The sequence below is a fragment of the Micropterus dolomieu genome, linkage group LG19 (assembly GCF_021292245.1).
Source record: "Micropterus dolomieu isolate WLL.071019.BEF.003 ecotype Adirondacks linkage group LG19, ASM2129224v1, whole genome shotgun sequence".
NCBI classification, from domain to species: Eukaryota; Metazoa; Chordata; class Actinopteri; order Centrarchiformes; family Centrarchidae; genus Micropterus; species Micropterus dolomieu.
In genome coordinates, this window is record NC_060168.1 from 21,609,955 (window position 1) to 21,634,863 (window position 24,909).

The window sequence follows — 24,909 nt, forward strand, 5'->3', positions numbered from 1 at the left end:
CAGGAAGTCATTCCGTCCTGTGGCCATCAAACTCTTTAACTCTCAGAGTGTCAAACTCTTAATCAGTAACAATATCTGACAAATGTTTCTCTGTTCTAAATACTCAATGTGCAATTTTATGTGCTTCAATATCTTGCTTACTCTGTCCTAATATTGTAGTATTTAAGGATATCCATTCCACATCAACTCTACCACTACTCATTATTAATATTAGTATTTAATAGTATTTATCATGTCACTAAACTCTTTATATTTATATGTAAATTTGTATCCATTCAATTTGACCATTTCTGGTAATTCTGTAAAATACTGTACATCACACTTTATATTTATATTTTTATATTTGTATATTTCACTATATTTCCTAGTTACCTATAACTTTATATTATTATTCCTATTCTTTAATATCTTGATACGCAAAGTGAGCAACTGTTACAAAGAGTTTCCCCTCGGGGATCAATAAAATATTTCTGACTCTTGAACTTCAGAGTTCTTGGCGTTGGTGTGGCGCCATCTTGTGTGCAGAACAGTTACAGCCGGTTACAGCGCTGCTAGTCGCTATAAAAAAAACACGCTTGTGCAAAAAGTACTTTTGGACAAAGTACTTCCGGTGGGGTCACCGACTAGCATTTATGAGCGAAATTTTCCCCGTGTTTACCAGCGGATGTTTTCCTATCATGTGAGCCTTATTTTTGCCATAGCTTAATTTCTCTTGTAAATAATCTTCTTTAACGGCCGCCTCACTTCTCTCGCTGAACGGCTGTAACGCTACAACAACGCGGTCAGACCAAGCGAGGCAAAAAGAGGAAGCAATAGCCAACCATCTTTCTTCTTCTGCCAGCAATAACAAGACACAAGAGACACGGATAGATTCAAGTGGAGCTGTGTAGTTTGCAAATTATTTTCTGTTTTATACTGGATAAAGGATTTGTTTTTTGGTGTAACACCTCTCCGTGTTAAGATAGATAAAAGCTCCCGGACACTGAGCTCATCCCCCGGCAAGCCTGGAAGTTTCGGATCAGAAGACTGGCTATTAAGTATTAGTATTCCCGTTTTTTCATGTTTCCAACAGGTTTATCTTCCCCTAATCCCCCACCACCGCCAACTCAGGAGGCTAGACCAGCAGCTAACGTTACTGATGTCAAAAACGAGAGCGGCAACATCACATCTACGAAGAAGAGGAAAATAAACGGCTCGGAGAGGGAAGACACTACTGGAACGATCTCTTCTTCGCCTCCCAAGACCCTGAATTCCTCCTCCTCCTCTTCTTCTTCCTCCTCCTCCTGCTCTCCCACTCCGCTGCACATTCAGAAGAAGTTGAGGTTTGAGGATTCAGTGGATTTCATTGGACTGGATGTGAAAATGGCTGAGGAGGCTGCTGCTGCCGCCGCCGCTGTTGCTGCTTCTTGCTCCAATAACAAAAGCAAAGCCGTGTTCCTGTCCGGTGGCGTGGGACACCATGCAAACGGACTGACGAAAACCGCAGGCTCCGGCACCTTCTCCAACAGTAAACCCGGGGCAGCCAAGAAACTAGTCATCAAGAACTTCAAAGGTAGCAGATAACACTCGTGGACAACGTGATCCAAGCTCTCAAAATCATTCACTGACAGTAGTATACAACTTAAACTCAAGTGCTTACCAGTCCCCAAGGCGCTGTGGTTGTCCAGAATTGTAAAATTGTGATATGAGACTAGATCTCGTCTGGGTTTTAGTATTGTCTTGCTCCTAAAGGCTGCATTACAGCTAAAATCATATGAACCTATGTGTGTTAAGAATTAAGAAATGTGTCAGACGTGATAAACCATGTCAAATTTCCCAGAATGATACATGTCATCTTGGTTTCACTGCTGTGTCAATATGTTCAGTTCAGTCAGAAGAAATTAATGTATATATGAAAAGAAAGATATTTGTTTAGTCAAACAAGTTAAAAGTCCTATTAGGAATTGCTGACAAGAATAGAAAAAGACTAAGCCTTGATGATACTTTCATTAGATTTTTTTCTGAAATTTGATAACATTTTTTATTAAAATTTTTAAAACTAGTTATTAAAATTGTTTGACACATACAAAGAATTGGCCCTGGTGTATTGCGCAACAGCAGAACTCAGGCCATCGCTTTGAAGAGTTTGATTATTTTAGCATATCCTTGAATAATATCCAGATTCATAATGTTGTGAAGATTTCATCCGTATTTACATTTTTTGTTGTGTGTGTGTGGATCAGATAAATTCAAGATCTCGTTTTTTTTTTTCAAGAGAGACCTGAAAACAAGAAACATTCATAGTCAAGACAACCAACACACAACAGTTTAAAAATCAGACAAACAAGAAATCAAGAAGCAAATAGATTTAATCAAGAAATAAAGGAGTAAAAAAAAAAATTAGATAGTGCAAATCTCTTAGAAGAATTAAAGAATGTAGTATTTAAAAGATGTATAATACCTGCCAAGGGTTAGTGCGAACATATAGAATATCTAATGTTGAGTAGTTATTTCATTGTGCACCGCAGTTACAAGAGAGAAGAGACATGAATACCATGAGTTGGTTACCTCGATTGTCAGTAATGAACATATTACCGAGCTCTGGTGATATCTTCGTATTACAGTAACCAAAATCTCCTGACTAATAACAGAGTTCAGGAACCAGATATTAGATTTTTTTCCTCATCACTATCGCTTGGCTGTACTTTTAAATAGAAACAAATACAGTTGTAAAAGTAGCTCTGGGGACACTGCCTAGCTCCTTGAGGTCTGCTGTTTGCCATTCTGGGCCTGCTAAATGTTACGGTGTTATCAGAACAGTTTGTGTTTTTGTTTTGCTCACACAGAAAAACCCAAATTGCCTGAGAACTACACACAGGAGACGTGGCAGAAGCTAAAGGAAGCCGTCGAGGCCATACAGAACAGCACTTCAATCAAGTACAATCTAGAGGAGCTCTACCAGGTATCACTACAGACCTGCTGGCCTCTCAGAGGAAGGCTCACTGTATTCATGCCCCTTACTGAAATAGAAACAGCCTTCTCTCCAAATTATTTTTGTGACACCTAGTTTTTTTTTTGTCCCCGCAGGCTGTTGAGAACCTGTGCTCCCATAAGATATCTGCCAAGCTTTACAAACAGCTGAGGGCCGTGTGTGAAGACCACATCAAGGCACAAATTGATCAGTTCAGAGAATATCCTTTTACGCTCTCAGTTCATCTTCAATTTCTGTCACTGGATCTTTCCACTTGTTAATTGTACATAGCCTAGTGTTAATAATGCAGTCATATTGCATTTAAGCTCTTGAATGAAAGTGCACTTTTTCCTTAACCTTGTTCATACGGATGCCCTGGACAGCGTGCTTTTCCTAAAGAAAATTGACAAGTGCTGGCAGGATCACTGCAGACAAATGGTATGTTTTACAACTGGACTAATTAAGTTGGTACTTGTCCTATCCCTCGAACTTATGTTAATATATTCCTTTTTACGTTTAAAGGGGTATTACACTGATTTAGTGTTCTGCAAAGTTGGGGGACTTTTCAGAGACATTTTTTAAAAAGGATGCTAACAATCAAAGCAGCAGAGGCTGAGTTATTCTCACTGTTAGTCCCTCGTATGGTTCAAGCAATAGTGTCCCTCATTAGTCCTTCCTGCCTGGTAAATAAAAAGCTTCGCAAATATCGCCAGCTTGGATATTTGAAGAGCCAGTTAGATAGGTTGTGCGATGCATTATACAGTCTGTTAGACAGTGATACCCCTGTCATGGATAGAAAATGTAATATCACATTGTCAAGTGTCTCTGCTGTTAAAACTTTAGCTGAGAGCAGCTCTACCAGTGTACTATAATAAAAAAGAGAGAGAGTTAGAAATTAATGTAGGAAGTGACCTGTGTAAATATCTCAAAAAACTCAAAACAAATACTATTTTTAACAGAAAGTCCGTATTTTGGATTGTAGTTTAACCCATCAGCGTGTCACTGGGGAACTGGGGAGATAATGGCGTTATACGTGAAATCCTATATAAGTCTCAAACTCCTAAACCCCCAGCTCGAAACACAGGCCTGCTGTTAAAATAATGTAAGCTACAAACTCCTTCCAAGATCAAGGTTGTTTCATCAGGCTTTAGAAAGCTCCTTCACAACCACAGAACATAATACACAACAGTTTTCACAGCCTGGAAAGGACTGTGCGATGAGTAAACTGATCTCCATGTCTAAAGTTGCCCCTTTTAATTTGAATCAGATGAGCAAATGGTTAAAAAAGAATCACAATGTTGTAAGTGCTTATTTCTAATTGTGAATGTTTGCCATTGTTCCACAGATCATGATTAGGAGTATATTTTTGTTTTTGGACCGCACCTACGTTTTACAAAATTCAATGCTTCCATCAATCTGGTGAGTGATCTCTGACATCAACTGTCATCAGCATGAGGCTGATTTTCTGTTGAAGTGTGTGTTGAACAGGCTGCTCTGGTCTGCAGGGACATGGGTCTGGAGCTGTTCAGGTTCTACATCATCAGTGATCTGAAGGTCCAGAGTAAAACCATTGACGGGATTCTGCTGCTCATTGAGAGGGAGCGAAACGGGGAGGCGATAGATCGCAGTCTACTGAGGAGCCTGCTGAGCATGCTCTCTGACCTGCAGGTAACTGACCGTTTCATTATTTTAATTATCAACATATAAGTGGAAAATGTAAATCTGTAAGCCTGGATCACCTGGCTGTCATCTTGTGCCACAAAAAAAAAAGATTATCTGCACAGGGGTGTGATAAGTTGTCAGTTTCCTGTTGATAAAGGGCTTTAATGAAGCTGTCTTCTCTCCGTCCCTGACAGATTTATCAAGACTCCTTTGAGCAGCGCTTTTTGGAGGAAACTAATCGACTGTACGCTGCAGAGGGACAGAGGCTGATGCAGGAGAGAGAGGTGATTTATGCGACCCTGTTTGTTGGTTCTGATTTCAGTGAATAACTGGCCAAATATAAACAATCTGATTACACTGTTTATGTCCCGGGTATTCACACATCTAAAACACTGAATGGCAACATCAGGCCTTGATTTTAGACTTTCAGATAAAACCACACACAACAAGAGCTAGGAGAATAAATAGTGCGTTGTGAGCAAAGGTTTTCTTTTATCTCCGCATTCTGTTTAAGACAACAAGTACAGCAGCTGTGTTTACTTGCTGACATGTTGGATTGAGACATTTGCACTCTGTATTGTCTCAGCTCAGAGTTTCTGTTTTGCCGTAGATTGTCAGAATAAATTAAAGTAAAATGGTTATTTATTTTTGAGGCTTAAGGGATTCACTTAAAAAAAAACTTACATGAATACATTTTAGACTTTACTATATGTACAGTCAAGAAATAACTGTTAAAGTAAATGGCTTATTATATCTTGATGCTAATATTTAAAACTATTATTGTCAACTCATTTAGAGATTAGTTTAGGGTAGGAAATAAGGCTAGCTGAGGTTAGTATCATCTTTGAAACATTCTTCAAAAACACCTCATTTACATATAACTCTTGTCCTACAAAGCTGTAATAACCATTTAACCACCACAGTCCTGCTATAAATCCTACCTTTTATGACAGTTCAGATTTTTAACAGAGAACTGTTTTAGAGAGATGTTGAATTAATTAATTATGAGTTTAGGCTAAATAACAGAAACAGCACCACAAACTTCTTCTTCTAAAATTACCATACAGTGGAATCAACACATGTTGTATTATACTGCATCAGGTAGGTAGGTAGGTATAGTTAGAGTGAAATTGAGTTTTGTAACTGCCTTCTGCTACATATCAGACAATATACATTAATACAGAATGAATTATGAAAAATGGTAAACAGAAATAACTATCATCACTGGAGCAGTCTGATAGCTTGGGGGGGGGAAGCTGCTCTGCAGTCTGGTGGTGTGGCAGCAGAAACTTCTATATCTCTTCCCCGAAGGCAGCAGGGTGGGTACTGTCCTTCAGTATCGTTTGGGCCCTGCGCAGGCACCTCACCTCACCGATATCACTGATTCTCAGGAGACAGGTACCAATGATCCTCTGAGCCGTTTTAATCACCCGCTGCAGAGCCGTCCGGTCCTGGGCCGTGCTCCTCCCATGCCACTTTGTGATGTTTCCAGTCAGGATGCTTTCTATTGCTCCTCTGTTAAAGCTGACAAGAACTTGCTTGGGAATTTGGCCTTCTTCAGTTTTAGCTATGTATACCTAATAAACTGGCAACTGAGTGTATACTGTTAATCTAATTTGTGACCTTGGGGAGTTTGGTGTTGCTAACCCTGAACCTTATTGTATTGGAGAAAAGCAGTATGTTAAGGCACATATGAAATTTTGTTTTGGGTGTTAGAGGCTGTATCCTTAAAGTAGTTAACACTATATTGTATAAATTTTAAATAACCCTCCCTTTTTTTTTTTTTTTTTTTAGGTACCTGAATATCTCCATCATGTCAACAAACGCTTGGAGGAGGAGGCTGACAGAGTCATCACATATCTAGATCAGAGCACACAGTGAGTGTTGAACTGTAGTATTCAGTTTGCAAGTTAACACTGACAAAGATTCATTTGTAATCTGAGTGTTTGTTTTCCCTGCTCAGAAAACCACTCATTGCTACTGTGGAGAAGCAGTTGCTGGGTGAACATCTCACGGCAACTCTGCAAAAAGGTACACAAAGAGTAAATACTTGATATAAACATATACAGTACATCAGTAGCATTACAGCAGTTAAGTGAATGTGTAGGATGTGTATGATTTTAAACTATCCGGCATGTCTGACTACATACTGGGTCTTGAAAGTATAAAAGCAGAGTTCTGACCTTTTGACTTTCTGTTGTTGGAAACTTCCAGGGTTGACTCACCTGCTGGATGAGAACAGAATTCAGGATCTGTCTCTTCTCTATCAGCTGTTCAGTCGAGTGCGAGGTGGTGTTCAGGTCCTCCTGCAACACTGGATAGAGTACATAAAGGTACGACGTTATAGTTATAAAGGTCTTAATATTATGTGCAACAAAGGCGCTGAGCTGTTGTTGATAACCGTTCTCCATTGTTTCCCGGTGTCTTGGAAATCCACTATCTAGGCTTTTGGAAGCACAATAGTAATCAATCCTGAAAAAGACAAAACAATGGTGCAAGAGTTACTGGACTTCAAAGACAAGGTGGATCACGTCATCGACATCTGCTTCATGAAAAACGAGAAGTTCGTCAACGCTATGAAGGAGGCTTTTGAAACGTTCATCAACAAACGGCCAAATAAACCTGCAGAGCTCATAGGTCAGTAACTAAGCATTTTCCCCATTCTTAACTGCTGCACCGTCACTAAATAAGCATACAGTCGTGCTCTTCACGAAATAACATGTACTATAAATATGCTTGTCAGCAAAACACGTGGATTCAAAGCTAAGGGCAGGAAACAAAGAGGCAACCGATGAAGAACTGGAGAAGATGCTGGATAAGATCATGATTATCTTTAGATTCATCTATGGTAATATTTACTATCACATTGGTTTCAGTTCAGGATTTGTCTCCCCTCTGTGTGTTGTCCTGAATGTAATAATAAGTGTCATTACAGGAAAAGATGTTTTTGAGGCCTTTTACAAAAAGGATCTGGCCAAGAGGTTGCTAGTTGGAAAAAGTGCCTCTGTGGATGCTGAGAAATCGATGTTGTCGAAGCTGAAACATGGTCAGTCACTTCTTAATACACTCGAGGCAAAATAAATTGCAGGAAGGGAATCTTGACCTTGAATGCACATTTGACTTGTGACCTTTTTGGTGTTTGCATAGAATGTGGAGCAGCATTCACCAGCAAACTGGAGGGGATGTTCAAGGATATGGAGCTCTCTAAAGACATCATGGTGCAGTTCAAACAGGTGAGAACCCCAACAGGGATTTCAGTCAGTGTGAGTTTTACACTTTACTCTTATGATAGTGAGATTATGTATAGGGCAGTTTTCACACAGACATTAGCATGCTTTGGGCAATTGGGTACTTGCTATTAGAGCTCCAATTTAACTTTATTTTCATTACCCACATAATCTGCTGGTTCTTTTCTTGATTTAATAGCTTAAACGTTGCACCTGTATGTATTTCAGAAAATGTTGGAAAATTGTGGGGTGGGGGTTGTTAGCGGGATATATTATTATTAGTTATACTTTTCTTTCAGTTCTCTTTCCCCCTCCAACACACACACACACACACACACACACACACACACACCCACCTCTGGTCTCTTACTGCAAACCCACCGGCTTGCCCCACCTCTTTCTGTTTCTCACTCCCTGTATGTATCTGCTCTGCTGATTTTTCTCCATCAACAGTACAGTTTATAAAATCGCAGAAAAGACACAGAACTCGTCTTTTGGATTTTTCCACTCGCTAGTGACATACCCTATGGAAACGATCAAAACCAACGTGGTACCAAAAGACATGCACTAGTGTGCTCACTGTTCACTGGTGCTTTACCTAGTCCATGCATGTAAAATGTCCACCGCATCAGCGTCTCAAAACCTAATACCAGATAACAAATTGGGTTGCCAAATATATCTGGGCGGCCCGCCCAAGTAAAGTCTATATGTAGGGAAACACTACAATTAATCAGTCAATGGTGTTTCAGCTCTTCCTCTAAGCTCCTGGTAGATTACTGTAACAGGAATAGCATGTTTCTCCTGATTGATTTGCATTCGTCTCAACAAAAGATAAAGTGATTGTCAGCTTGATAAGTTTCCAGCGTTTTAAATTCCTTTCTCAAGTTATTGTAATCAACTGTGTAGTATTTTGGAATCCAGTAAGCCTTCAAACGCATGGATTTGTTATTCAGACTAGGCGTCGTGGCTCATATTTCATCATCCTGCTGGCACCTGAAAAGGCATGCCCTCACCACAACCAGTGTGGTGTGCAGGTGGATATCACATGTCTCATTTTGTGTTTCTGTAGTATATGCAGTGCCAGAACATTCCTGGCAACATAGAGCTGACGGTGAACATCCTCACGATGGGTTACTGGCCGACCTATGTCCCGATGGAAGTGCATCTGCCTCCAGAGGTTAGTGTTGAGCAGATGTTGAAATTTTCTGAATGTGCTGTTTTTATAACCTTCCGTGCTGTAAGTGTGTTGCTTTGAAACACCTCTTATCTTTGTCTAGATGGTGCGACTGCAAGAGATCTTTAAGACATTCTACCTGGGCAAACACAGTGGCAGGAAGCTGCAGTGGCAATCAACACTTGGCCATTGTGTCTTAAAAGCTGAATTTAAAGAGGTAGAGAACACATTTCTAACAGTACTCAGGTGTGTTTTACTCACTCTATAAATTAGCTAAATGTGAATTGATCTCTTTGATTTCTCTTACAAAAGGGCCGGAAGGAGCTGCAGGTGTCACTTTTCCAAACACTTGTGTTACTGATGTTTAACGAAGGAGAGGAGTTCACCCTGGAGGAGATTAAACTGGCAACAGGAATAGGTCTGTATGATCACATCAAAATTTGGTTGGCAGCACTTTGATGAAGAAACAAGGATTGTCAAGTACTCATTATGCAGCACAGCTGATCTAAAACAATGCTTGCGTGTCTGTTGGTTGACAGAGGACAGTGAACTGCGTCGTACACTGCAGTCACTTGCTTGTGGGAAAGCACGTGTCCTCACCAAAATCCCAAAAAGCAAAGACGTGGAGGATGGGGACAAGTTTTCTTGCAATGACGAATTCAAACACAAACTCTTCAGGATCAAAATAAACCAGATCCAGATGAAAGAAACGGTATTAGTATTATCTTGCAGTAGTCTCCTCACTTCAAGGCCTTCAAGGTGTTGGTGAATTATTTTAACTAATTCTTTTCTCCCAGGTGGAGGAACAAGCCAGCACCACAGAAAGGGTCTTTCAGGATCGTCAGTATCAGATTGATGCCGCCATCGTGCGGATTATGAAGATGAGGAAGACTCTGAGCCATAATCTTCTGATGTCTGAGGTGTACAACCAGCTCAAGTTCCCTGTCAAGGTGATTAGCAAGGCACTGAATTGCTGTATTAACATGATTTATATAGGGCATGAGTGTTTTTAAATTGTCTATTACTGTTTCACCCTCAAAATCTGTCCATCCATTTTCTGTTGTCCATTGTCCCTGTGCAGAGTCACAGTAGTTGTTTTGTTATTGTTCATTTAAAACTGTTCATTTAAAACTGCTTCGGTTTCAAAATTCATGAATTTTCATTATGTATCAGATTTATTTGTATACCATATTAATTGGAGAAGAGAGTATTATTGCCCATCAGCTACTGGATTTCTTAGGTCAATATTGATCGTGGGTGTGTGTGTATTTAGATACTAAAAGAATATGCACTCTGACATATCTTTGAAATTTCTATACTGTTATGTTTTTTTTTCTTGTATTTCTTGATGTTTATCTTCATACAAATCAATATCTCCAAAAAGATAATTTTTTAACTTTTTCTGTCATTTTAATGTAATAACTGTTACTAAAGTACAATTTTGATGTTTTTTAAGTGAAATCAATTGGCTTAAATGTTAAGTACAGGCTGTTTTTGGGTGTTATTTTAGAGAAGCGCCTTCCCTGCTAACAAGCTCGCTCCCCCATTAGCTGACAATACTTTGGAGTTAAAATAAAGTTGATTCAACATGTCTACCAGGGTAACATCTAAACTTGCTTGTACAAGAAGGACTTCTGTTTAGTAAGGGAAGTGGCGCGGCTTATATAAATCAGCTTTTCGCTGTGATTACCTCACACCTCAAAGTTTAAAAATATCCAGAAATGCTTGCATGTGCCTCGTGTGTTAACCTCTGCCGTCTTCCCTTTCAGCCTGCTGACTTGAAGAAGAGGATAGAGTCTCTTATTGACAGGGACTATATGGAGCGTGACAAGGAGAACCCCAACCAGTACAACTATGTGGCTTAGAGAAGGAAAAAAGTGACAGAGAAAAAGAGATGCAGGTGGTCCAGTCAGGCTGAGGTGATTCTCTAAATCTTTTGCTCCCGTGGACGTTAACATTATCATCTTCAACCCAGCGACCGACAAGTGAATGGATACAGCTCCACAGGATTTTTGTCAGGGGTCTTGTGATCCTGTGGACTGCATGCCCATTGAAAAGAGAATATTGTCCATGTTTCTCAGTGCCTCTGAGAGAGTTGAGCTACTGTGGACAGACAAAGAAGACACACAAATGTTGTTCCGTTTGCTCTTTTTTTTAAATGGAGAGGAAAAATATTTATTTTCAAACTTAGATTCTTCTTTGTTCATAGTTTGATTCAATATGTTGTTTATTATCAAGTCACTTTTTTTCTGTGTTCACTCAGTATCCCAAGCAAATGCTGACACTTAACAATGCTCTAAATGTATCACGTGTTAAAGAGAAAAAAAGGATCCAAAAAATTAAACTGATGCTTGTTTCTTCAGTCAATGTCAAATGTGGGACTATTGGACTAACATTTACACTAGGGAACTGACAAGTTGGGGAATACCTGTGTTATCCTGCAGCAGAGTTTTAAATTTTTTAAGGCCATGTAGCCCTCTGATAAAGCTGTGATCATGAACACACAAAGAGTTCAAATCAGAGTTTGTGCCAAAAAAAGGAGCACTTCTTTTGTTATAGGGTGTATTCAAGCTGCTAAAACAATTCAGTTGTACAAGTATATGCATTTAAGTTTTTTTCGTTTGTTCTGTCTGTTTTTGTACATACTTCACAAAAGTGGCATTTTAAATGATCTCATCTGACAGTCAACTGCTTTTTAGGTTGGGTTTTTTTTTTTTGTTAACCCTTAGAAAGTATACTAAAAGCACAACATCAGAGCCCCATCTTCCCCAGTATCATAGCCCATACATACACTATATTTTTTTTGTATGTCTACCTGTGGGGCTTGCAGGCCTTGCTGAAAAGTGGGGGGAATGGGAGTGGATTGCCTCAACATGAGGAAATATATGACTAGACATGCCATTGTTTGTATGAGTCTGTTAGATTTATTGCTTCAGATTAAAATAACTGTTTCAATCGGGTTTTCATTTTATTAATGATTGATTCCCAGAGACATTTCACTGTCTTGTATGAAAACAGCCAATTAGGAAGCATTTTTGTCTGAAGCCAGTAAGTTAAACATTCACTTTCTCTGCGAGCCTTGAAAATGCATACAGTACAATAGCTAACTCAATATAAGGAGGAGAAAGATTTAAAAGCTAGACTGTTAGTCCACACCGGTCCCTGTCATATGACTTCCGATTTCCTGGTACAGTCGGCGGCGGTAGAGCTACATCCCAAACAGCTGACTGAGCGTCCCTATCGAGGTGTTTCATCTTCTCTTCGGTGGCTGATACTCCAAACTACTGGGCGATCATGAACCGACACGCTGCATTTGTTTTACTCCTCGCCTTTGGAATCGGTATGTATCATCAGCGTAGTTAGTCTTTAAATCGACTGCAGAAACAGAAAATAAATGATAGGTGATTCTGCGAAGAGACGTGATTAAACTTGTGGGACACTCTGGGCCTGGTGCTTCTGGTCTCAGGCTAAACGCCGCCCAGGAAAACATATTGAAGTGAAACTTCGTCGTTTTAAATTGCATTTAATTTGTAGACATAAGGGTGAATTGACAGCACAGGCCTTAAAACGAAACCACTATCGCCTGTTAATTCGCGGAGCAGTCTATAGTCGTGATGTTTAGCTAATTAAGTTAGCATGAGTGCTAATTGTTACCTACGTCAGACTGGAACAGCACGTAACGTTAGTCTCCGCTTGCAGCTCAAGAAACTAAAATTTTCCACTCAACTGCTGTTAATCTTCAACCAAACTATGCCCTAAAACTAACTGTCAAGCCAGCTTTAACGTTATATACTGCCAATCCGTAATGTGTTGACCAGTCAACAGTAGCTAGCCAACTTAGCCGTTAGCTTACTGGTTGGATAACACTTGGTGTGATGCTAAACTTTGAGTTGATAAAATTTTAGACCGTCTGAGTCATATCTGCGGCTAAATAACGTTAGCCATAGACAGCAAAGTTAAGAGAGTAAAGATTGTGTATAACCCCCGTTGACACAACATAAAACGCACTAGTATTAACGTTAAGCTAACTGGCTAAAATAGTTAGCATTAGCTACGTTTTTTTTCTTCTTCAGTTTACAGTAAGTTAGCACGTGACAGTACAAGTAGAACAGTTCGGCTGACGTTGTGTGATTTAGCAAACTAACGTTAGCTTACTAACTGACAGCGGTTGGTTACATAACCGTGAACACAGTAACGTTATGACTCCAAAGCAACCGGTATTATAAAGCAAACAGCCATCACTGTAAACAAGATATCTTTTAATTTCAGAGAGCGTTTTAAATTAGGAATCAACTAAATCCATGTGTTGATACTAGTGTTACATTTACTTGATGCGATGTGATTTAGCTAGCGTTACTAGTTTTATGTGAGTAGAGACAATTTGGTTCGTAAAGAAATTCATATGGTTGCATGCCAACCTGTCCTTCACTGTTAGCCATGAGAGACTGGCATGCGCACTGTATGTGTGCATGTACGGCGGTAGTTGATTGAAAGTTTACCTTCATTGCTGACAGAGACAGTGTACGCCAAGTTTTGTGCCCTGTTAGGAATTTCAGCTAAGTTGCCACTGCACATGTTTTTAACATTAATTATCACATACTGTATTTTGACAGGCGTTGCTAGAAATGGGCTTTTTTTGCAAGAACTACTGAAAATAATTTCGTGTACTTTCGTTTTCAAATGTTTTATTGTTGTCCACTATAGTCAACCTGGTGTCATATAACTATTGCATATGTAATAAATATTTCATAAAAACATTATGTGACAGGTAGTAGTATATTTTTTTAGCCAGTAAGTAGTTGTGTGGGATGTTTATAAATTCACATCCTGAAATTGACTTTTGTACATTAAATTAGGTGCCTGAAATTATGGACTTGTGTCAACATTAGTTCTATTTAGAGTTCACAAAATTACCATATGAAGTTGTATTACAACTTGCACCAGCACGCACCTTGAGATCCTCGGGCAGAGGTCTGTTGTCTGTTCCAGAGTCTCGACTGAAAACTAAAGGGGACAGAGCGTTTGCTGTCAGGGCCCCGAGGCTCTGGAACAGCCTGCCCGAGGAAATCAGGTCGGCTGAGTCAGTGAACTCTTAAGTCCCTTCTTAAAACATACTTTTATAGGAGAGCCTTTCCCGATCTTATTTGACTTCATTTTATCCCTTTTATTGTATTTTACTAATTTTATATTAATTTGTATTTTAGTCTTTTCAATGTTTTCATGCTCTTATCTTGTTTTTTTGTATTATTCTTTACAATTGTTAAAGCACTTTGTAACTTGTTTTTGAAAAGTGCTCTACAAATAAGGATTATTATTATTATATTATTATTAGTGCATGGCATTGGCTGTGGAGTTCATCCAATGTCAGCTGGAGGATGGTGGTGGTTTGCCTAAAAATGTCTGGGTTCTTAGTCTCAATTTCTGTTATATAATAAGCTCTTATCTAAATCTAATCGTACCTTATATTGGAACAGACAGACATATGAAGTGTCCATAAAATTCCACATTTGTTTCTATATTTTTAGTGAAGAGAGTAAACTATTCCAATTTCCAAATTCCAACTGGATGAATTATTAATTATAATATAGAAAATAGAGTAATTATTGTTTTTCTTTTCAGTCTTCCAGCTGTCACATTGCACTGAGGTGAATGTTACAGGGAAAGATGGCAAGTTATGCCTCTATGCCAATCTAATGGTCAACTTCACCATCTCATATGAAATAACTGGCAATAAGGTGAGTGTCTGGTCTTAGTCACATGAACCACAAGATGTTCTGCTATGTCCAACTGAGTTTGGTGTATTTAGTCAGGCTACACAGTGTCCTTATCAGACAACATTTGTGGAGGGAAGCATATGTTGTCATGCAGATTGCGATTGTAATGTCTCCTCTTTTCACTAGTGAGTTGAAGTGTGATGGAGAGCAGCTCCCAGAAAAGTATATAATTTGAAAAAATCCTCTAATCTGTATTTATTATTCTTTGAGCTGCCTACCAGACCATCAGTTGCCTACCAGTTCCTGGCCTATTAGAATAATGTTAATGCCATGTTTATAAATACAGTGTTTTAGTTTGTTAGTTTGGCAGATGCTTAGAAACAACATATTGGTTGTTTTTTTTTAAGAGTTAGATATTTTTGTGTGTGTCATATTAAGTGTCATTGTAACTAAAACTGTAAATTGTTTTCCTTGGTCAAGTCTGCTTATAAACAATTGAATATCACACTAAGATAAGGTTACACTTTTCTCTTTTAGAGTGCAATAGTCGAATTTGAACTTCCTAATAACACCACAACAACTGGAAGTGAATGTGATGCTAAAAGCTCAACGTTGAAGCTTAATTTCGGAGAAGGACACTCCTGGAGTGTGAACTTCACCACCAATGGAGCCATGTACCAAGCAGACTCAATCATCTTTTCCTACAACCTCAGTGATGCGACCGTCTTCCCTAAATCTGCATTGAATGGTAACTTGTACACCTCACAGTACAAACAAAAACTCCACAGTTGGCTGAAAAGGCCCTGTACTCATGCTGAAGTGTTTTTATTTTATTTATTTTTTTGTTTCTTTTAGACACCATAACTGTTATCGCGAAGCCTCACATTACAGATGTAGGCATGGATACTTGCTACTCCTGCAATAGTAAAGAGATGATTGAAGGTGATTCTGTCAATCAGACGCTCTGGAACGTGCTCATACAGGCTTTTGTCAGCAACGGCACCAAGAGTGCAAATAGTAAGTGCAGATGCAGTGTCACATGTCATCTTGCCTGTAAAATTTCTTCCCTATTTACATTGCTTTTCTTTTTCTTTACTCCGTTCACAGTTACCACTTGTGCTGCTGATTTACCCACAACCCCTACTACCACCGCCACAACTACTTCCCCTGCCCCTCCTCCTACCACCACCCCGACACCCACCCTCCCCACACCCGCCACTGGAAAGTACAGCGTTAAGCCTGATGAAAACAGCACAGTCTGTCTGTTAGCCACCTTTGGTCTGCGGATTGGTGTAATGCAAGGAAAGGTAAGTTCATAAACACAGATATGTATTTTGTAAACTTGTTACTATAGTCTTTGCTGATTTGATTTCCTTCTCTTCCTCCTGGCATAGAAATATCAGGAAATAAACCTTGAGCCTAATGCGACCAAATCCTCTGGATCATGTGGAGTCAACAGTAGTGAGCTGGTGTTGGTGTCTAACTCAATGACCATCATGTTCACTTTCGCCAATGTAAGTCCTCAGCAGTATGTTATATCCATTTAATAAACCTGTCTGGTGACATTTTCTCAGTTCTTGAAGGACCCATGAAACGGCTCTAAGATTATGATGATAATAAATTCAAAAGTCAATTTTGCAGTCATGCTACTAGAGTAGCAGAAGCTGGACATCATATCTTTATTTATATTCCTTTGCTTTTTGTGCAATGTGTGCAACTGTGACACAGAATTTCTCCTCGGATCAATAAAGTCTTTCTGATTTTGATCTCAGCCAATTATCTCTTCTTTTTTTGAGCTATCTTTTAAACTTTCTCTTTCTCCTGCAAAGTGGATTTCATGCACTCTTGGTGTGTTGAGGTGTAAGAGTTGACTCAGATCAGCGTGAAACTGAGGTGTAGCTGAAAGGTTATTGGTTTATTGTGACAAAATACAAAGATCAGCTTTTCTAATGCTCTGTGTGTGTGTGTGGGTGTGGGTGTGGGTGTGGGGTTTTTTTTTTTTTTTTTTAGAGCTGCAAAAATTTATTGATTAATCAGTCAACAGATAATTTGTATGAAACTATTTTATGAATCATTTAAGAACATTTTATAGTTCCATTTTCTGAAAAATGATACTATTCCTTGACTTGATCTCAGTGAATAGAATATCTTTGGCTTTTGGACTGATAAAATAAGACATTTGGATTTTTTTTTTTTTTTTTTTTTTTTACTATTTTCTGATGTTTTATAGACCAAACGATTAATTAAATAATAATCGGTCTGTGTTAGTGAGAAAGCTGCTAGAATAGGTTCTTTGTAAGATTTCATTTGTTCACAATAAATTCTTTTGATTCATATTTTCTGTTTCTAAATTTGTTTTTTCAGGACACAAAGAAATTCCGCCTGCAGGCTCTGAACGTCACTGGAAGCACAAGCTCTGGTAATTAGAAGTATCATATCCCACACAGACCAGGCACCACGCTGAGAAGCAAGCCAATGTTGTTCCTTTTTATAACTGTGTTTCTTTCAAGGTATCGCGTTTTCGGAGGGGAACACGAACCTGAGTCTGTGGGAGGCAGCTGTCGGCAGCTCTTACATGTGTAACAAGGAGCAGAACTACACCATCACCAGCTTTCTCACCCTCTACACCTTCAACCTACAAGTCCAGCCCTTTGGAGTCAAGAAGGGTATTTTCAGTACAGGTATGTTTTTCTGTAACGTCGCTCAAAGCAGACCCTGCTGAGGGAAGTGGCTGACTCTAGATGTCTACATGTTTGTACTAGGACTGGGCATTTGAAAATTGGTACGGACAGTATCTCAGTTAAAAGGTTATCTTTTCATAATATTGACAGAATTTGACATATTTAAATATGTCAAATGCAGTTAAACGTTTGAGCACCCATGGAACACAACACAGGAAAATTGTATTTATTAAGGTGTAAAGTGCCAAACTTTGGACAATTTATCCCTTTGAGCAAACCAAATGTAAAAATTAAAGCAGAGTGACATTCAGCAAACCCTATAGTTAAATATTCTGGGCTTGTCTCTGCTTAAAATTAAGCAATGTTTGTTCAAGATCCCTCATCACAAGTCATTTAAACAAATGTTTTTTAAAGATGGCACATAATCTTAATCTGCTGTTCTGCTGCTTCCCCCGTGTCTCTCAGGATGTGTTGTTAATCAGAAAATCACTGTTTCACCTGTTGACTGACTCTCTTTTTATCTGCAGCCCATGAATGTTCATTGGATGACACCAGCATCTTAATCCCAATCATTGTTGGCGCTGCTCTGGCTGGCTTGATTCTCATTGTAGTGATCGCTTATGTGATTGGTCGAAGAAAGACTTATGTTGGATATCAGACCCTTTAAATCCAGTTTGCAATCATTACTGAAATATCACGGGGTTCCCAAGCCTGGTCCCTGGGTGTCTTGTATATGTTTAATTGGCAATTCAACAGTCAAAATCTGAAATTGAGATGTAGTTTTACAAAAATACATCTGTTGGGGTTGACATTGAGATGTGAAATACACAGATCATTTTTGAAATGCAGTTGCTTGAAGGGTCTTTAATGATACTATAATAAGAAGATAGTAAAATCCATGTGAAGAGGGTTTGGTGTTTTTTCTCAAGGACCAGCCTTGTCTACCCCCCCCCACTCCCACCCCAGTTTTTGTGTTTCTTTTTTGTTGTTTTCTGGATGTCTTTCCATTTGTGTTTTGTTAATGAGCAAGTGCAACATCCACACAACTTAAAAAAACAAATCATATATACAGATACAGCAGGACTTCTGCATTTATAGAAGCTGATGTGCGACAGTTGGAATATGTTGCTGCGGGATCCTGCACTTGCTCTGCAATCATTCCCCTTTTGTTTTCTTTTGTCATTATTTACTCTTTGTGCACATTTTGTTTTTTACTCCTTTTAATGGTTTGACTTTTCATCCCCATAATTATTCACATCAAGACATAGAAAAACGATAAATTTCACAGCATGTCCTTCACAAATCAAAGCAAGATGTACAAGCAGCTTACTTTCTTTGTCATCAGAAATTCATTAATAAGGATGAAAGTCTACTCCATTTGGAAAGCTGTCTGTGGAAAAAAAGCTTTAGCCCGTGTTTGCCCCTGTAGAGCAGGAGAAACATTGGAATTATTGTCCTAATCATGTGGCTCCAGTCATGTTAAGAATGTGAACTCAAAGTGTTTGTTGTTTGAACATTAATAGACCTTTTTCATGGAAGACATTTCGACACGTCAAGCAGTAGAAGGACAGGTAGAACTAATGACACTAACAATGATTCATTTACATGTAAGTGAAAAGATCCTGGAACTGACAAAAGTACATGAGATGAAGCTATTGTTAGTGTTGTTTATTACACCTGTGCTTTTCTTTCTATACCATGTCAAAATGTCTGCTGTCTAAAAGGTTTTGAAAATAAACGTCAATGGTTTATTTCTCACAATACTTTTTGGCATTAGGTTTAGAAAAGGGAGAGTTTTGTTGTGTGGATATTCACTTTCAGCACAGACAATTCTGAAAGGAGAATATTTACGTATAAATGCACTAAAGCACTCTTTATATATTTGCATTATGCTGAGACTGTCGTCATATTATCTGACCTGTGTAGAGAGGCCTGGGCTTGGCTTGAGCTCTGAGGGCTGCAGCTGGATCGGGGACGTTAACGTTCCTGAAAACTTAGTTTCAATTTTGAATATTAAAGTTAAAAAATCATGAAGCGTTTGACTCCGGAGATTTTGTGAAATAAGCTTATTTGCTTTCTTGCAGAGTTGGATAAGAAGATTGATAGTACTCATGTCTATCTGTTAAATATAAAGTTAAAGCCAAGAGACAGTTAGCTTAGCATAAAGACTGGAAACGAGGAGGAAAAACTAGTTTAAACGATCACTTAGCATGTTTTATTTTGTTTGTTTATTCCCTGCAAAAAGGAAATGTAACAGCGTGTGGTGGTGTATGGATTAAACAAATCAAATATAACGTGTTAATTACTGATCTTTAGTTGTGCTGGTCAGTGGATTTTTGTTACCATTGGACAGAGCTAGCGGTTTTCCCCTGTTATGCTATAATCGTCTGCGGGCTGTAGCTTCATATTTTGCTTGCAGACACAAGTAATTCTCAGCAAGAAAGCAAAAAATGTTATTTCCCAAAATGTTAAACCTACATTTTTCTTTTAGTTCAGCTTAGCTGCTCTACCAGAGCCTTGTGGGTATGGTTTGATCAATTTTGTTCAACAATGCTGGCAAAGGCAAACAACGGCACATCTGTTGTCTGATTTTGATTTAAAAAATTGCTAAATCCACTGACGTATTTGATAAAATCTAATTTAAAATAGACAAAATTGTTGACAGAAAATTTTGTTTTCATGTAGGACCCCTGTTGCTCACAGAAAGAACCTGAAAGTAGGTTTCCAGGAGCATTTTAAGTCGGGGAGTTAGTGCAGGTGGCAGGGATGCGGTATCGGGGATGGAGGCAAGCCCCAGAATGTGTAATGATAGAAAGCCACAGTGATACATGGTAGTAGCTGTGTGTTGTTGTATAACTGCAGCAGAGAGGTGTGTACTGTACGCCTTGTTCCTACTCTTCAGGACTGGAACAATGCCGGCAGTAAACAACACTGAAAATGAGAATAGAAATATTTGCATTTTGAAATTGCTTATAAAACTCTGCTTTCCCGGGACGTTGTACATTTGTATGAATAATGGCTCTTTTGCTTGTGACTGTTGCTTTCCTGTGTATTTCGGCTTTGTATGAACTCAGTTGCCTTAATTATAAAGATGGTTTTGCAGCACTGGTGTAAATGTTCGATTTCTCATGCTTCACGTCCTGTGTTCTCAGTAAATCTAAGCGGTTCATCCTCATTATCATGACAGCTGTGCCTTCCTTAATGATAAACTTCTGTTTTGTACCTTTTTGTTAACTTGGTATGATTTGACTCCATATTTATTTTCCTTTCACCAGTTGAGAACATTACACGCACATGTTCAGCAAAGGGAATTTGTGCTGCCAGACCATCTTGTTAAAGATCAATTGATGTGTGCTATGCGGATACAAATTACAGCTGTTAGCTATAAACAATGATCAAACTGTGTGTCAGACTTAAGTTCAGCTTTTTAGTGTTTTAAGATTTATGGAAATAAAAATGTGTTGCTGCCCTGGACACTTGAGTAAATGTTGATTCATTTGTAAAACTATTACTGTTCATGCTTTAAATACTTGGGACTACTTCAGTTAGCAGGCTACTTCTTTCTTTCAGCCGTTCATGCATTAACCGTGATTTTATTTTTTTTAAATTTTCAATTCTTCTGTACAGCCTATAAGACATTCACCTCTCTGCTCTCTTCACTCTTGTCTAGCCGAGGAATGCCAGGCTGATGCAGAGAGCTTCCTTGTTCCCATAGCAGTCGGAGTTGCCCTGCTTGCTCTCATTCTTATCGTTCTTCTGGCCTATTTCATCGGGAGAAAGAGAAACATGGCAACCGGATACGAGTCTTTCTAGTTAAAATAGCCTCATTTAGATCTTAATGAAAGGGTAGTCTGTGAATCGCTGCCTTTGCCTAATTGTGAAAAAATGTTTTACTGCCTGTCTGTATTCGTAAAGGAATAGTTAGACATTTGCTCATTTGAGTTGGATGAGATGATTGATATCACTCCCATGTCTGTACGGTTCATATGAAACTACAGCCCAGGAGCCGTGATTTTGGCCCCCATGTAAAACCACATGTCGCCCTTATACTTTGTTTTGTTGTCCAGATTAAACAAACAAGATATAAAGAGTTAATGTGAGAGCTTTAGAGGTGCTGTTAGGCAGATTGTGTTTACGTTTGAGTGAGCCAGGGCTAGCTGTTTCTCTCTGTTTCCAGTCTGCTAAGTTAACTGGTTGCCGGAACGGACAGACACTGGAGTGCCATTGATCTTCTTATATGACTCAGCAGTTTGCATATTTCCCAAATGTTGCACTCAGGGTGCAAAATTAACTTTTTTGTCCACCAGCCAAATGGCTAGTGAATGTTTAAAGTGTACCAGCCACTCAATACATTGTTTTGGGCTGGTGAGTGAAGTAGCAGCTGGCTGGTGCTAATTTTGCACCCTGGTTGTACTACTCCTTTTCAGAATTTCCATTCATCATTCTGCCTAAAATTAATGTTCATCTAGAATAACAAGTAATAACCACTTGAGTGATATCTTTTTTGTGCCTTTTTAATGACCCTTTCCTCTAATTTACACTACATATATAGTGCAGATTCCACTTTTTGGAGGTTCTTATCTCCTTTATTGCTGCCCTGCCCTCCTTCTGTAACCCTTTGTGGACTATAAATATCATAAATCTCTGTCCGAGTCGTGTTTTCTGCTGACTAAACCACTAACCTGCTGTCCGTCTCCTCTCTGTCTGTCTCTCTTTCTGTCTGTCAGCTGAGGAATGCTTCCTGGACTCTGATTTGAGCTTTTTGGTGCCCATTGCAGTGGGTGTGGCGCTCAGCTTCCTAATCATCCTTGTGCTTATCTCTTACCTGATTGGCCGGAGGAAGAGTCGCACTGGCTACCAATCTGTATAATCCATCCCAGCTGCTCTGCCTCTCACAGCCTTTTAACCTCTTAAAAACACCTTCCTGAGCACTTTGCCGCCCGTCAGTGCATCAAAAGCATCCCAAATTTCTGCTTTTTTTTTCTGTCTCCCTAAAAAAACAAAAAAAACAATAACTGTTAGCTTTTTAGCCTATTTCCTCGCACACAGTTTAAAATTTATCCCAGCAACCACCCCAATTGTTTCCTATGTTTAGCTTTGATGCCAACAACTAAATCAAGTACCAAAACATGTATGATCAATATTGCATTGTTTGATTGTATAATGCATGTTTTAAAAATTAAATTTATGGCTGTGAATAGCCGTCCACCTGCTCCCCAGAGAGCCCTCTCCCTCCTCCAAACCCCCAGAGAGGCTTTTTTCCTCTCGGTTTCTGTGCTGTACAATAGTATATGTGTAAATTACTCTCTTGTATAGAATTAATGACATTGATTTTTGATGACGTGAATGTACGAGCAAGCTAATAGAAATACTGTTGTCATAGTTTTCGTATTTCTTTATCCATCATGTAACATACACTAACTGCTAAATTAAATTTGGCCTGTTGCACATATAGTTACTTAATTGTAGCCTGATGAAAGGGACACTAACTTATCATGACACTTTACCACCATTGGGACCAGTTTTTTTATTGTTATTGTTTGGAAACCTGTGCTAGGTTTTTATGCTTCTGTCCCTCATGTTAGGCAGATGTGTTTTCTTGAAATGTACACTTCTGTTGAAAGATTTACATTAAAGTATTTAGTGAATTAATTATAATGTTGGTCCATTATAATCCTGTTAAACAAAAGGATATTTTGCCTAATGAGTATTGAGTCTCAGACCTGGTTTAAATCTGAACCTACATTAGTCTCCAGAATCAAACTTGGTTAAATTTACAACAATTTAGTTGTATTTTATTTATATGCTCCTTAGTTCTGTACATTCGGTCACTCCCCTCTGACAGTTTTCGTGCCTTTCTGTTGTGCACCTGAGTTGCTTGCTTGAAGCTTGTCTCCATCTGATGAAGAATGTGATGTGATAAGCTTGTTTAACACAAGTGGGGAATAAATTAAATAAAGTTTCGTTCTTGTTTTGTATCACTGTCATCCTTCTGAACAGTTTGTTGTTCTACTTTTAGTGTGAAGTTGCACATAACAAGAGTGCGTGAGTCTGAATTTAAAGGTTAATGTTTCACACTGCCGTTTGACTTTGATCAACGACATACTTTTTATAACCTGTAATGGTACACAGAGGAGGCATGACTCTCACTCCAGCTATTACTGGCATTTAGGCAGTAATAGTTTACCCAGTTTACCCAGAGGTCACCAGTGGATGTAGGCTTAACTTACTACTGACTACTGATGTCTTCAGCAATGAACAGTTCACCTTGGTTTGTTTACAATGGCTTTATTTCTGTGATTTGTAATTTATCTAACTATCTGGTGTATATGATTTTATAATTTTTGTACATGTTTACTTTGTGAGTAACAAAGTGAACTACAAATGTAATTTCATTATACAACCCTGTGCTGTAAAATGACAAATCAACCTTGTAACCTTTTATTGGTTCCCACTGTTAACGGTAATTGAACTTTTATTTTACTTTTCTGCTGCCCTAATTAAAACATAACACGTAGAAAAACATTAAGGTGGTAACTCTTATATTTTTGATGGAGGTGACAGTACGTGAGCACATAGCTTTATTAATAACCTGTTGTTAACACGGACTGTTGGTCGATCGACCCACCACTCTGGTCCTGACTAAAATATCTCATCAACTATTTGATGGATTGCCGTGTCATGAATGTATATCCAAACTGGACCTTTGTGACAATCGCCACAAGATCCAGTAAGAACACCAGCACTACAGGGATGGGAAAAAGAAGAATAAACACAACAACATGTGATGTAGTGGTTCCATATGAGGATTTTCAACAAACCAAAGAACACCCTAAGACAGATACCAGTCCACCACAGACTGTTTAAAAGAGGAGTCAAAGAGTCATTTACACCAGAGTATAGAAACCACCTCTCAACAGGGGAGGAGGGCTGAGACACCTCTTATCACCCACTTACAATACTGTCCTTTCATCCCTTCCCAGTAGTTTAAACAAACACCCACATTTGGCCTCATGTGACAAAGCCAAACGACCGTCATTCAGACTTGGCCTCAAGTGACTCCAATGACCATAACGACTGCCTTTACAACACCCAGGAGCACTAAGGAGCTAAGCGGTACCCATCATCTTGATAACGACCCCACAGAGGTTAAATAGCTCGTCAGTCAACCAGAATTAAAGAAGCCACTTGAATGAGAGGCGAAATGTCTTCAAGTATCTTCAACCAAGTCCAGTTGTCCTTGATTCTAACCCAGCTTGGATTACCATGAAGTTTGGAACAGATGTTCATGGTGCCCAGGCGCTGAACCCTAATGACTTCAGTGATTTCCTGAATTTTCCTCTAGTGCCACCTTGAGGTTCACATTTGTGGTTTTGAGTGAGATATTTCAACTGCTTTTGGGTGGATTGCCCTAACATTTAATGCAAACATTCATGTTCCCCTCAAGATGAACTGTAATAACTTTGCCATCATCATAAATCTTTGGTTTATGACCAAATAT

The 24,909-nt window shown here is 38.9% G+C and overlaps 2 protein-coding genes across 4 annotated transcripts; both read left to right on the plus strand.

Annotated features, from left to right (window-relative positions):
- The first annotated feature begins 551 nt into the window (after window positions 1-551).
- cul4b (cullin 4B) lies at window positions 552-11,968 on the plus strand. The gene is made up of 20 exons (XM_046031008.1): window positions 552-1,552; window positions 2,826-2,941; window positions 3,067-3,170; window positions 3,319-3,388; window positions 4,296-4,369; window positions 4,456-4,618; window positions 4,807-4,896; window positions 6,407-6,489; window positions 6,576-6,643; window positions 6,827-6,945; window positions 7,057-7,249; window positions 7,356-7,460; window positions 7,548-7,658; window positions 7,760-7,845; window positions 8,909-9,016; window positions 9,117-9,230; window positions 9,326-9,431; window positions 9,553-9,725; window positions 9,811-9,963; window positions 10,783-11,968. Exons 1-20 carry the CDS (start codon window positions 1,060-1,062, stop codon window positions 10,876-10,878), a joined length of 2,625 nt encoding a protein of 874 aa, XP_045886964.1. The 5' UTR covers window positions 552-1,059; the 3' UTR covers window positions 10,879-11,968.
- Window positions 11,969-12,173: 205 nt separating this feature from the next.
- lamp2 (lysosomal-associated membrane protein 2) lies at window positions 12,174-23,386 on the plus strand. 3 transcript variants are annotated; one of them, XM_046031010.1, is made up of 9 exons: window positions 12,174-12,353; window positions 14,633-14,748; window positions 15,265-15,475; window positions 15,583-15,744; window positions 15,835-16,034; window positions 16,122-16,241; window positions 17,092-17,146; window positions 17,238-17,408; window positions 22,136-23,386. In XM_046031010.1, exons 1-9 carry the CDS (start codon window positions 12,308-12,310, stop codon window positions 22,276-22,278), a joined length of 1,224 nt encoding a protein of 407 aa, XP_045886966.1. In that variant the 5' UTR covers window positions 12,174-12,307; the 3' UTR covers window positions 22,279-23,386. The 3 variants fall into 3 exon arrangements, with proteins under 3 accessions (XP_045886966.1, XP_045886965.1, XP_045886967.1); XM_046031009.1 differs by lacking the exon at window positions 22,136-23,386 and adding an exon at window positions 21,079-22,053; XM_046031011.1 differs by lacking the exon at window positions 22,136-23,386 and adding an exon at window positions 17,936-20,882 and having other exon boundaries at window positions 12,175-12,353.
- The last annotated feature ends 1,523 nt before the right edge of the window (window positions 23,387-24,909 follow it).